This window comes from Eschscholzia californica, unplaced genomic scaffold, assembly GCF_041429995.1.
Source record: "Eschscholzia californica isolate CP2 unplaced genomic scaffold, dmEscCali1.0.p SCAF_1, whole genome shotgun sequence".
In the NCBI taxonomy this organism is placed as follows: Eukaryota; Viridiplantae; Streptophyta; class Magnoliopsida; order Ranunculales; family Papaveraceae; genus Eschscholzia; species Eschscholzia californica.
In genome coordinates, this window is record NW_028238198.1 from 48,160,747 (window position 1) to 48,175,326 (window position 14,580).

General features: G+C 37.7%; 1 protein-coding gene and 1 pseudogene across 1 annotated transcript; one reads left to right on the top strand and one right to left on the bottom strand.

Moving 5' to 3' along the window:
• Positions 1-3,495: 3,495 nt before the first annotated feature.
• LOC147567286 (WD repeat-containing protein LWD1) lies at positions 3,496-4,708 on the top strand. The gene has a single exon (XM_086653917.1). The coding sequence runs from the start codon at positions 3,496-3,498 to the stop codon at positions 4,549-4,551; it is 1,056 nt and encodes a 351-aa protein (XP_086510043.1). The 3' UTR covers positions 4,552-4,708.
• An 846-nt stretch (positions 4,709-5,554) lies between these two features.
• LOC147567287 (pentatricopeptide repeat-containing protein At4g33990 pseudogene) lies at positions 5,555-7,378 on the bottom strand (annotated as a pseudogene).
• Positions 7,379-14,580: the final 7,202 nt, after the last annotated feature.

Below are 14,580 nucleotides of genomic sequence, written 5' to 3' on the forward strand. Positions count from 1 at the left end.
ATGATATCATATTACACAGTTATATCAGGGGTGTTACTAAGATAAAATCAATTTAGGCAGTTAAGTCAAGGCTTAAATCATTCAAATAGATTTGAAAACTATTAAAAACATAACATAAAAATCAAGAGAGATCTAAGAGAAATGACAATGATAAAGACGAAGGAAGGGATATGTTTCTAGTAGTTTCTCCGGCTTTTTTGCTAGATTTCTACTGTCGGTCGAAATTTTCATCATGTCGGTGGAAATTTCGATATTTCCAACCAATTCGGTGGAAATTTCGATCATGTACGGTAGAAACCATGCAGGAAATAGTTGTAAGTGTTATTTCGTGCACCTAATCTGATTTTAGAAAACGTTTCGTGAAATTTCGGTGAAATTTCGGAAAGTTTCATTCCTTGCCACCAGGAGCGACATTACTCTCTCTCTCTTTCACAAAAGGGGGCAGTCACCAAACCATTCAATCTTCATTAGAATGAAAATATAGAGGAAGAGAAAAGGGAAGAGTGAGAGGAAGAAAAATAGGAAGTGAGAGAGATGAGTACTCGTGGTGGTTAGTGGTCGTGGTCATTGGTCACAAGAAAAAGGAAAAATAGTCTTTTTTAGTCAAGGATAGTCAATCTTTTTTAGGATGTTCTACGGTGGTTGTCCTTTGTGTATATTGATTTTTTTTGTTGAAAAAAATATACCTTTTTTTTTTGTTGAAAGAAAACAATATAACTCTTAGCAAGAGCATTATAAAAGTAGCATAACATTTATATAATGAGGGGTTGGGCCATTGGTCCAAAAAGGGGGGCAAAATGAAAATTTCATCCAAAGTTGCCTAAAAATGAAAGGGAGGTCCAATGTGTCAGTTTGGGGGTCAAAATTACGTAAAGGGCCCTTAGAAAATAAAGTATTTACCGTTCATGGCATCGAAAATTACAAAATTGCCATCGAAAATTCTCGGGAAACTATTTTTTTTCTGAAAAATAATCTGACAACCCGTCCATCAGAATATGTACTGTTCACAAAATTACGGAACAGCCACCGAAAAATTTCCGGGAAACGAAATTTTTTTCGGGAAATTATTTTATTTACTGAATTTTTTTTTCTGTACTAGACATTTTTGCTGGGCGGGAATTTGAAATTTCGTAAAAAAATTTGAAAATTTGGGCGGGAATTTGAAATTTCGTTTGAAAATTTCAAAACTTCGAAAAAAAAATTTGTGACCGGGAAATTATTTTATTTACTGGAAATTTTTTTCTGTACTAGACACTTTTGCTGGGCGGGAATTTAAAATTTTCAAAAAAAATTTAAAATTTGCCCGGGAATTTAAAATTTTCAAAAAAATTTGAAAATTTGGGCGGGAATTTGAAATTTCGTTTGAAAATTTCGAAAATTTAAAAATTTCGAAAAAAAAGATTTCGTTTGAAAATTGAAATTTTTTTGTGTACGGGAAATTATTTTATTTACCGGGAAGAGATGGATTGCTGGGCGGGAATTTGAAATTTCGTTTGAAAATTTCAAATTTTCAAAAAATTTTGAAACTTTGAATTTTTCGTGTACTGGTAAATTATTTTATTTACCAGACATTTTTTTTTTTCAGGAAAACGTCAGCATGTCCCGTCCAAGGGCAAGAGGGGAATAAAAAAAAAAAAAACTGACATTTGGACCTGCAACTAATTTTTGGGCAAGAGTGGATTTTTTTTGGGTTTACCCCCCACTTTTTGGACCCCTGGCTCAAAAATCCTTTATATAATAGGGAGAGAGTATATATTTTAGAATATGCCCCGTCTTAAAATTATAGTATTAGTTTAATTCGTCTTCAAATTTACGGAAAAACATACATCTCTTATTTTTACAAAATTTAGCTCAAACAATCGCGGTGCCTACAAATACTGATTATATCCTCTAAAATTGATACTAGGCGTTCCAAATTCGGTGACATATCTGTCCAATCTAGGAACTAGACTTCTATTCGATGCCTCTCCCAAAATCATCAATTTTGTATAAACTACGAGAAAAGATGGGACATCTGAATGAATAAAAGAAAATGGCCTTTGGTATAGGAAGAACAATTTTTAACAAAGGCAGTGCATTAGATAGGGAGAGCATTCTTTTTAGAATAGGGAGAGATAAACACAATTTTCTAAAATATCCCAACTTTAAACTTTGGTCCATCCCCTCAAACTATTTTCGACCAAAAGATAGAGAAGAAAGAAAAATCATGTTCGACCAAAAACCAATTCGTCGATTAAAGGGAGAGAAGAGAGATAAACACCCATAAAACCTGTTCAACCAAAAGAGAGAAAAAACCTTAAATATGTTTGTTTAGATCAAAGAGAGAGAGAGATAAAGATGGAAACCTAAATCCTAGATGACTAACACAACACTCATCTCCATAAAGGGGTTTGTAATTGTTGTTATTGCTTGATTTCTCTATAGATTTTTTTGGGTTTTAACACTGATTAAAGTAACTTTTGAAGATCCATAAAAGAAATTTCGCTGAGCATAAATAAAGATTCATGAATGAAAATAGTGAAAATTTTCATCTAGAACAACTGAAAATTTAAACAAATTTCGTCCAGAGTGGATGAAAAACCAGAACAATTTCAGCCGGCTTGGTCGAAATTTATTGTTTTTTTCAGCGGACACGGCCGAAATTTGTTGTCTTTTTCAGCCATCCCGATTGAAATTTGTTGTATTTTTTAGTCGACCCACCCGAAAATTCTTTACGAAACAAAAACGACCTAAAATTCTAAAACGTTGTTTAACCATAGACGAAGACAAGAAAATGATTTTCATTACCTGAGACATATTATCTTCATTATATATGTCTTTGTTTAAGTCGATATCTTCGTTTAAGTCGATGTCCTCGTTTAAGTCGATGTCTTCTTTTAAGTCAAATGACTCTTCTTTTCTATGTAGGTTGCCTCCTTCATTAATGGTGATTCCTCATCCATGAGATCTTGAGGCATTATTAAAAACTTGAAACTAAGACTATAGTGATGGTAAACTTACGAAGTCTTTAATACAAATGGTGATGTTGATAGTAGTAACAATATTAGGGTTGGGTTGTTTATGTGAGAGATTTTTTTTTAAAAACTAAAGGAAGTAATAAATTAATATTTTGTAAAGGAAGAGCAAATGTATACATTGACTTTTCTAAAACACAGTCTTTACTAAACATTGCTTTTCCCGTACAAAAACCAAAAAAATGAATTGGGGACTTTCCCAGTACTCCCTCATTACTATATTATTTTAAAAAGATTAAAATATCCCTTGTCTTAACGGGAGTGTGGGACTGCATCCAGAGAGGTCCTTATGAGGGTTAATAAACAAATAGATAAATGGATAATCTCTCCCAAATGGACTGACATTTTCAAGCTCAATCATCAAGAGGAAGTGGTAAAGACCAAAGGGGGGAAAGGAAAGAAGGAAGAAGAAGGCGAGGGTTTATAATAACAAGCAAAGGGTTGAGTTTGAGTGATACTCATTTGGTGGTGGAAAGGAAGCATGGGAACGAATACCACCGATCCAAACCAAGAAGTTTCAGAGGATCAACATCAGAAACAGAGATCCGAGATCTACACCTATGAAGCTCCATGGCACATCTACGCCATGAACTGGAGCGTCCGGCGAGACAAGAAATACCGATTAGCTATCTCTTCCCTTCTTGAACAATACCCTAATCGGGTTGAAATCGTTCAATTAGATGATTCCACCGGAGAAATCAAATCCGATCCTAATCTCTCTTTCGAACATCCTTACCCACCCACCAAAACCATCTTCATCCCTGACAAAGAATGTCAGAAACCCGACCTTCTTGCTACCTCCGCCGACTTCCTCCGTATCTGGCGTATCTCTGATGATGATACCAACCATCGTGTAGACCTCAAGTGTCTTCTCAATGGAAACAAGAACAGTGAGTATTGTGGTCCTCTTACTTCATTTGATTGGAACGAAGCTGAGCCTAAGAGGATCGGAACTTCCTCCATTGACACAACCTGTACAATTTGGGATATCGAAAGGGAAACCGTCGATACCCAACTCATTGCTCATGAGAAAGAGGTTTATGATATCGCATGGGGAGGTGTTGGTGTTTTCGCATCGGTCTCTGCTGATGGGTCTGTCCGTGTCTTCGATCTTCGTGATAAGGAGCATTCTACCATCATTTATGAGAGCTCAGAACCAGATACCCCTCTTGTTCGATTAGGTTGGAACAAGCAGGATCCTCGCTACATGGCTACCATTATCATGGACAGTTCTAAGGTTGTCGTCTTAGACATTCGCTTTCCGACTCTCCCCGTGGTGGAGTTGCAGAGGCATCAGGCCAGCGTCAATGCCATTGCTTGGGCACCACACAGTTCTTGTCACATTTGCACAGCTGGTGACGACTCTCAGGCTTTGATTTGGGACTTATCTTCGATGGGTCAGCCGGTTGAAGGTGGGTTGGATCCAATTCTTGCTTATACTGCTGGAGCTGAGATTGAGCAACTTCAGTGGTCATCTACTCAGCCAGATTGGGTTGCTATTGCTTTCTCCTCTAAACTTCAGATACTTAGGGTTTGATGATTCTACTGAAACATTTGAGCTAAAAAACTTGCTTAGTGTAGAGACTGGTGTTGATTCAGAAAAACTAGCTAGTGCATATTGACTGTCTCTGCTTGCTTGATATTGATAATGTGAAATGAATTGCATAAACATCAATATACTCCTATGAATTGAATTGCTCTGTATTCGTTTCTCTTCTTTGATGTTTGTCTACTTGTATCCTCTGCTAAGCTGGTTTTATGCTTCTCTCGGTGTTTATAACTCGAACTAGAACCACCTCTGCTTCATGAGATATAGCTTGTGTTTTCTTACTGATTTGCTTGGCTTGTTGTTTGTTGTTGCTTATTAACTTAGATGGTGGAGATTGCAACTCATTTTATTTTTGGGGCTCAAAGTTCGTAATTGTTTTCAAATCTTCTATTATGAGAAGCTCCACTGTCAATTAAAATTTTCGACAGTAAGTAACTGTATGTTGATATTGACTAACCGATAATGTCTCAAGTATTTTCTTTTAATTGACGCGGTTAAAGAAAGATAATACATGGAGTTCTGAGGTAACAATAGAATGGTTGTGTTACTTTTTTGGATTTTTGATCTCATCCTTTATCTTAGTTCAGTCTAAAGATGACTTCATGCCTGGGTACAAGGCATTCCTTGTATTTTGACTGTTGTTCTCTGTTTTTCTATATTGTCGGCATGGTAAAAGTCTCAGTTTGATTTGCGATGGGGTAATTAGTAACCTCCTGCTTGCATTGACGGAGTAAAAACCCTATAAATCAAACTATGAATATGTTTGAATCCTAAACCATATTCCTCGGAAATATTGATCTTTTGCTGCTGGATCATACCCACTGTCTGTAAGCAGCAGGTAGTACTTGGGCTTGACAAACATCAGCTGCACTCGACTAGGTGATGTCCTCAGAGTGGGTAGATGTACCAGTGATACTTGCTACTATCTGTAAGCCACAGATCCCTATAAAGCAATAATGTTTGCGTGAACCAAAAATTGCATGACTTAGGATTACCAATAATCATTGCATGAACACGACCCGCCTTGGAAGTGATGGAATCTATTGACATCTCTGACAACAATCTTCCTCCCGTATATGAATGAGATGAACTTGAAAGCTGAATGACAGTCCTGGCAGATCCTAAGATTGTTGGTGACCTGTATGGGAATGGTGGAGTCCTCCATCTTCATAATTATGAAAGCCACTGCTAACTTCTCACTGTGAGTATAGAGTACGTGTTCTTTGTCTTCCTCTTCTACATCGTGAAGCACGCATGATAAATCCGGTATATATCCTGCCATTTTCATCTTAATCGACAGTTTCTCCACCATTTTATGAACTTCTCCACGTAGTGGATGAGTTTGGTCTGCAGTATGAAATCCATGAACTTCTTCACCAAACTCAGTGACACTGAAAGCTGCAGGTTTCTTTAGTCCTCTACTTTTCATGCCTTCTCTAAGACTCCCTACTTGTTGCCATTTACTAGATGCAGCATATATATTTGACATCAATACGTAGTATCCAGTATGTTCTGGTGCAAGTTTATATAGATTTTGAGCTGCAATTTCACCCATCTGTGTATGACCATGGATTCTACAAGCCAAAAGCAATGCTCCCCACACACTGTCATTGGCCTCCGATGGCATTTTCTTGATCAAGTCGAAAGCTTTGTCCAAGAATCCAGCTCTCCCAAGCATATCGACCATGCAAGTGTAGTGTTTCATCTCTGGCATCACGGATGTCTCTTTCATGTGTTCAAAACACTTAATACCTTCATTCACTAGCCCAGAATGACTACAAGCAGCTAGGACAGATGTGAATGTGATGTGATTCGGTTGAAGCCCTTCTTCCTGCATCTGGTAGAATAGTTGTGTTGCTCTTTCGCCACGACCGTGCATGCCATGACCTGAAATCATCACATTCCATGAACTTGAATTACGCTCGCTTGGTGGGATAGTATTGAACATGTGAACAGCAGCGTCTAGATCTCCACATTTTGCGTACATATCCATTATTGCGTTCTGTAGGGTAATGTCGACTTCTAGCCTAGAGCTGGTGATGAGATTATGTATTTTCTTTCCCAGGTAGAGAGACCCCAAGTAAGCACAGCTTGAGATAACAATCAATGCAGTAACTGGATTGGGTTTAGCTCCAGAAACCTGCATTTTATCGAAGAGTAACAGCGCTTCACTAGCACGCCCATTTTCATTATAGCCTGAAAGCATTGAGTTCCAAGAGATAACATCTCTTTCGTCCATGAGGTTGAAAACCAGATGTGCCTCTTCGATATTGCCACATTTAGAGTACATAGCTATGATTGAATTTCCCAAAAACACATCCCCTAGAAAACCATTACGGATTGAATGGGCATGAACAGACTGAGCTATCTTGGTATCTCCTAACTGAGCCACAGCAGATGCGATACTAACAGTTGTAACTGAATCTGGAGTGAGAAGACGGTCTTCCTGCATCTGGCGGAATAAATTCAAGGACTGTTGTGGACGCTCAGATTTCTCATAAGCAGTGATCATGGCAGTCCAGCAGACAAGGTCTCTCTTTGACATTCTATCGAATACGCTCTGGGCGTTGTCTATCTCCCCGCATTTGGAATACATATCAACTAAAGCAGCCTGGACAAACATATCCGAGTCGAACCCAAGTTTGATAGCATCTCCATGAACCAACTTACCTTGAAACGGGAAGGATCTTGAAGCGCATGACCTAAGAAGGAAAGGGAAAGTGTAATTGTTCCGTCCTACTCCCTCGCGGCGCATTCGCAGATACAGCTCAAGGGTCTCAGAAGTATGACCTGCATTGGTGTAAGATCGGATCATGGTGTTCCAGAGAAAAGAATTAGAGCGGTGGAAATCGTGAACAATGATTTCATCGAATATCGATCGGGCACTTACAATGTCGCCAAAGTTAGAGTATTTGAGGATGAGTTTAGATGTTAGGTGGGGGCAATATCTAACTAAACAGGAAGTGGTAGATACATGAGAGTGAATCTCCTTGAGTGACTTCAAGCTATTGCATGAGTTTAGGAAATGGACATAAAAGTCTTCAGATGAAGAAGGGTTGGATGTGGAGGAAGTAGTATGGTAAGAGCACAAATGGAGATGATGATGATGATGATGATGGAGAGGCCGAGGGTGGTTGTAATATTTGAAAGAGAGAAGGTGGAGCTCTAAAATAAAGGCAGCATTTCTTTGTGACCCAAGATACCTACTTATGGCACGACACATTTTTCGCAAGTCAGAACCAGAAACTGAAAACGGCTGTTAACATTACTATAGCAGTGTTTTCATTTTAAAACAATGTCTGTTTTAAATCCATTTTTTCTTGGGCGCGTCTAAAGGCGCCTCGCAAATTTGCTATACCCGCCTGCCATGGGCGTTTGACCGTAAACACCAACAACTGTGCGCCCGCTTTCGGACTGTCCAGTCTGTGGCCCAAAGTATGGCTCTGGAAGAGTCGAACTATCCCAGTCCGAGCCTGCTGAAGCTTGAAACCTTCCATAGTTCGTTCTAGGGTTTTACTTTTTTTTGTTGAAACACCGTTCTAGGGTTTTACCATCATCTGATATTACCAATGAATATTTCATCTCTTCCACCAAGTCCTTTTTTACTTGCTTCTGGTCTAACCAAACCCCTAACCTTGCTTCAGCTCTAACCAAAACCCAGATCAAATTCGTTTTGTTCTTCACTCCTTACGACACCAAATCAAATTGGTTGAGGAAATCCAAATTCTAGGGGTTGTTATGGTTGTAAAAAGAATTTGACTCCATCTTCTAAGTCAAAGACTTAAATTTAGGATGCGGGCAGAATTCACAATTCTAACGTTTCTACTGAGATAATGGGGCAAGCCTCAAAGTAATCGAGTTTCTCATATTTTTTTTTGATGAAGTTTCTCATTATGAAGATCTTTCGTCTTTAGTGTCTGATTAGTTTCATAAATTCATGGTTAAGTTTGTGGTCATCCAACTCGTAATCGTTTGTCAATTAGTGAGAGGACCTAGACATTATATTTTGCTAGATAGTCATTCTCCCATGTGATACTATTCTCACACGCCCTCTCATGTGTGGGACAACTCTTCACCAAACCTATGGTGGATAAACTGAACAAAGAAACAAAGAAATAAAATCTCTTACTCCTTAGGATTTGAATAAATCCTAGATTCCTAAAGGTTGAAGAAGATAACCACAAACTAAATTGCTTCACAAGATTAATAATCTTCTTTTCTTCAAACCAATATTCTGCTCTTTCAATCTCTCTTGAAAGAACCACTTCAGAAATCTCTCTTTCTCTGACTTCTCTTTGTTCTGGAAGTTGTTGTGTATAATCTCTTCCCTTTCATTCCCCTTTATAATGATAAATAGGGAGGTTTACCAATAGAATTAGGAATTCCTTTTTAGGCTTGAAAAAATAGAAACTTATATTTTTTCCCCAAACAAGGAATAAGGGAAATCCTATTCCAACTAGGAGTCCTTTTATTATAAGGAGGGACCCCAACAAACTCCCCCTCCCGACTTATGAAGAGGGACCTACCATCCCCAAACCTGCAACACTGCTACATAGCTCACATTTGCCTTTGGGTAATGGTTTTGTCATCATATCTGAACCATTGTCGTCAGTATGGATTTTCTCGATCTTCAACACCTTTTCTTCAAGAACATCTTGGATCCACTGGTATCTCACATTTATATGCTTGGACTTGGAATGGAAACTAGAATTCTTACTGAGGTGGATGGCACTCTGACTGTCGCAATGAATAACATAATTATCTTGTTTCATACCAAGTTCTTCTAACAGTCTCTTCATCCATAACATCTCCTTGCAACATTCTGTAATGGCAATATATTCTGCCTCTGTAGTAGATAAAGCTACACACTTTTGTAATTTAGATTGCCACGACACTGCTCCCCCTGAAAATGTAAATAGGTAGCCTGATGTGGACCTTTTAGAGTCTACATCTCCTGCCATGTCTGCATCTGTGTAACCGACTAATACTGGTTTATCATTACCAAAACATATACGAGCTTTAGACGTACCTCTAAGATACTTCAGAATCCACTTCACTGCTAACCAATGCTCTTTGCCTGGATTAGCAAGAAATCTGCTTACTACTCCAACTGCAAATGCAATGTCCGGTCTTGTACACACCATTGCATACATCAAGCTTCCTACAGCTGAAGCATAAGGAATTTTCTCCATTTCTTCTTTCTCACTTCTAGTTGATGGACACTGATCACGAGTCAACTTGAAGTGACTGGCTAATGGACAACTCACTGGTTTTGTTTTGTCTATATTGAACCTTTCTAGAACCTTCTCGATGTATCTTTCTTGTGATAGCCAAAGTTTTCCAGCTTTTCTATCACGAGAGATATGCATGCCAAGAATTTGTTTTGCTGGACCCAAGTCTTTCATATCGAAATACTTGTTTAGTTCCTTCTTTAACCTGCTAATTTTATTAGCATCCTGACCAACAATCAACATGTCATCAACATAAAGCAGAAGTATAATCAAATCTCCATCAGGAAATTTATGAACGAAAACACAATGATCTGAAGCCGTCCTGTGATACCCTTGATCCTTCATGAATGATTCAAACTTTTTGTACCACTGTCTTGGTGCTTGTTTCAGCCCATATAAACTCTTCTCTAACTTACAAACCAAGTGTTCGTTACCTTTAACTTCAAACCCTGTTGGTTGTTCCATATACACATCTTCCTCCAAGTCACCATGAAGGAAAGCGGTCTTGACATCTAGTTGTTCAATTTCTAGGTTCATACTTGCAGCCAATCCCAATACTAACCGTATAGAGGACATCTTCACCACCGGAGAGAAAATCTCATCAAAATCAATACCCTTCTTCTGCCCAAATCCTTTCACCACTAGGCGTGCCTTATACCGTGGTTGTGAATTTCTTTGTTTGGTCTTGATTTTGAACACCCACTTATTTTTAAGAATTTTCTTATTCTTAGGTTTTTCAACCAACTTAAAAGTGTTGTTTTTATGCAACGATTCAATCTCATCTTCCATAGCTTTCAACCACTCCTTCTTGTGTTCATCATCTATGGCTTCTTCATAACACTGTGGTTCTCCACTATCTGTAACCATCACATCTCGTGTGGAGGATACTTGGTAGATGGTGCTCTATCTCTAGTCGATCTTCTCAATTCAGCTGGTGGTTCATGTTGAACTTCCATTCCTTGCTCAACATCATCACCCATAGGAACATCTTCATGAGCTTCATCTTCATGATTTTGTTCTTCACCTGCATTATCATGCATAACCTTAGAAGAGATATGTGGATCTAGATCAATGAGATCATTACTATGATTCTCATGCTTCTCAACTTTCTTGAAGTCCTTAATAGTTTGATTTTCAAGAAAGACCACATCTCTACTTCTAATAATCTTCTTATCGACTGGATCCCATAACCTGTATCCGAATTTCTCATCTGCATACCCTAAAAAGATACATTGCTTGGCTTTATCATCAAGTTTTGCTCTTTGATCTTTAGGTATATGCACAAAAGCCCTGGAACCAAACACCCTTAAGTGTTCATAACTGACTTCTTTCCCAGCCCACACTCTCTCAGCTACATCTCCATCTAATGGTGCTGAAGGTGATAAATTAATCAGATAACATGCAGTACGCATTGCTTCACCCCAGAAACTTTTAGGCAACTTAGCTTCTGAGAGCATACATCTGATCCTCTCCACAATAGTGCGATTCATGCGTTCTGCTACACCATTTTGTTGTGGAGTTTGGGGAACTGTCTGTTCATGTCGAATACCATGGGTTTTTCAATACTCTTCAAACGACCCGATGTATTCTCCTCCATTGTCAGTGCGAATGCACTTCAATGATTTTCCTGTCTCTCGTTCTATCATGTTGTGGAAATTCTTGAAAACTGCAAGTACCTGATCTTTGGTCTTTATGGCATATGCCCAAACTTTCCTGGAAGCATCATCTATAAAAGTAACGAAATACAAAGCACCACCAAGTGTTTTGACCTTTAAAGGTCAACAAACGTCAGAATAAACAAGCTCCAAAACACTGGATTTTCTTTCAGATGCATTCCTTTGAAAGGAAACTCTATGTTGCTTTCCTACTAAACAATGAGAACAAGTATTTAAATTTATACCTTTTACGTTCGGTAAGTCTTGTCGTTTAGCAAGGATTTGAAGTCCTTTCTCGCTCATGTGCCCGAGTCTTCTATGCCAAAGATCAGTGGAAGAATCTTTTTCAACTGCATTCAATTCTCCTTTACACAGTTTTACTTGAGTCCTGTATAAAGTACAACACTTCTTCCCTCTTGCTATCACCATTGACCCTTTTGTGAGCTTCCACTTTCCATCACCAAAGTGACTGTGGTACCCTTCATCATCTAATACTCCGGTAGAGATTAGGTTATATCGAAGATCTGGTATATGCCTCACATTCTTCAGAATCAATGTACTCCCTGTGCTCGTCTCAATTTTCACTTCTCCAATTCCTATGATTTTTGAGAAACCTAAGTTTCCCATCCTGACTTTGCCAAGGTCACCAGTTCTGTAAGATCTAAAGAAATCCTTACATGGAGTAGCATGATACGAAGCACCTGAGTCAACCAACCATGTTGTTTCTAGTTCTGACTCAGTCATACTTAAGCAAGTCTCTCCACAACCTGAGAGTAAGATAATGTCATCACCTGAGGCAACTGCCGCAACATTATGTTGGTTTTCATCATCCTTTTTATTTTCCTTCTTTGGTTTCCTGCAATCACTCTTGTAATGACCCATTTTTCCACAACCAAAACATCTAACTTCTTTCTTTGGTTTTGATCTTCCCCTTGACTTATCACGGTTATGAGGTTTTCTACTTTTACCTCTCCCCCGTCTTTCTGTAACAAGTGCCTCTGAATGAGACTCGTCTGACGATGATTTCCTTCTTGTTTCTTCATTCAACAAACTACCTGTTACGTGATTCATACGCATTATGCCATCAGGAGCAGAATTGCTAAGAGACACCACCAATGTCTCCCAACTATCTGGTAAAGAATTTAGAAGAAGTAAGGCCTGCAACTCATCATCCAAAACTAACTTCATTGCAGAAAGCTGATTTACTAGACTTTTCATCTCATTCAAGTGTTGAGCAATTGAGGTTCCTTCTTTATATTGTAATTTTCCTAGCTTTCTGAACAAGTAAGCCTTTTTGGCAGCTGTCTTCTGATCATATAATTCTTCTAATTTCCTCCATAGACTAAAAGCGGAAGTCTCCGTTGATACATGATGAAAAACACTGGGTTCTACCCATTGTCGAATAAATCCAACAACCTTACGATCTAATACCTTCCAGTCTTCTTCATCTATCTTCATCGGTTTTGTACCGTGATTTTCAATGGGTGCAGCTAGGTCTTTGCAGTATAACAAATCTTCCATTTTTGCTTTCCACATCAAGTAGTTTTCTCCATCTAAACTAATCATTCGATTAGTATTCACTTCCATATTTCTGAACAATAAATCCAACCTTAGCTCTGGTACCACTTGTTAGGAAAAATAACCTAATTAACTTGTTCAGGAATATGAAGATAAACGATGTGAAAGTAAAAGTAGAGACACCAAGATTATTTAACGTGGCAAAAAACCCCTCCAAGATAGAAGGTAAAAAACCACGGGACCTAGTATAGAAATCTTCCACTATAATTAAATAATGGGTTACACAATTCTTCAAGATGTGTAGAAACACCCTTGGACAACTCTTCACCAAACCTATGGTGGATAAACTGAACAAAGAAACAAAGAAATAAAATCTCTTACTCCTTAGGATTTGAACAAATCCTAGATTCCTAAAGGTTGAAGAAGATAACCACAAACTAAATTGCTTCACAAGATTAATAATCTTCTTTTCTTCAAACCAATATTCTGCTCTTTCAATCTCTCTTGAAAGAACCACTTCAGAAATCTCTCTTTCTCTGACTTCTCTTTGTTCTGGAAGTTGTTGTGTATAATCTCTTCCCTTTCATTCCCTTTTATAATGATAAATAGGGAGGTTTACCAATAGAAATAGGAATTCATTTTTAGGCTTGAAAAAATAGAAACTTCTATTTTTTTCCCCAAACAAGGAATAAGGGAAATCCTATTCCAACTAGGAGTCCTTTTATTATAAGGAGGGACCCCAACAAAATGAAGGAAGTATTTGCTGCAGTAGATTAGTACTCGCGTATTACATATCTCTCGATTATGTGATCACATTAACCGACTAAACCAACCTAAGAGATTTATTTTTGGCTTTTCTTTATATTGTTATTATTAGGAAAGAGGAGATGAAGATTAGGTAGCAATATGTAATCAAGTTAATTTTTAGACTAGAAAAAATATTCCCCATAGAATGTCCAAGAAAACATGGATTCCCTAAAGATTTTATTCCCCCCGAGATTTTCCTTTATTCTCCAAAGCCGCGGCCATCTGGAATAGGCGCTCATAAATTTTTGACAAATACGAATACAATATAAGGAAACTTTTCCTACCAACTATGTTTAGAATATCTCAAGCAATGTACCTTTTGTGTGATTTTACATACTTTCTGCCTAATTAACATTCTTAAGATCTCCTTGTAGTCGGAGAATAGATTTTACGTACTTTCCATCTAATTGACATTATAAAAGTAGATCAACTTAAAACCTAAAATAAGAATTAAGTGCTCATTGAGAGTGACAAAGCTTATCAAGAGAGAGAGCGATATTGAAAGTTGACTCAAAATTAAAGACCGTTAATTTCGTGTGTATCGAGAGTGGATACTCATAATATTTTGTTTTTTCATGTAGAAGTAGATACTCATAATTATTTGACAAATATGAATGTAATATAAGGACATTTTCCCCACCAACTATGTTCAAAATATCTCAAGTAATGTATATTTTGTGCTATTTTACATACTTTCCATCTAATTAGCATTCTTAAGATATCTTTGTATTATTTTCTTTCTTTTTTTTTTTTTTTTTTTTTTTTTTTTATTTATGTTGAGAAGAGATATCTTTGTAGTGAGTACG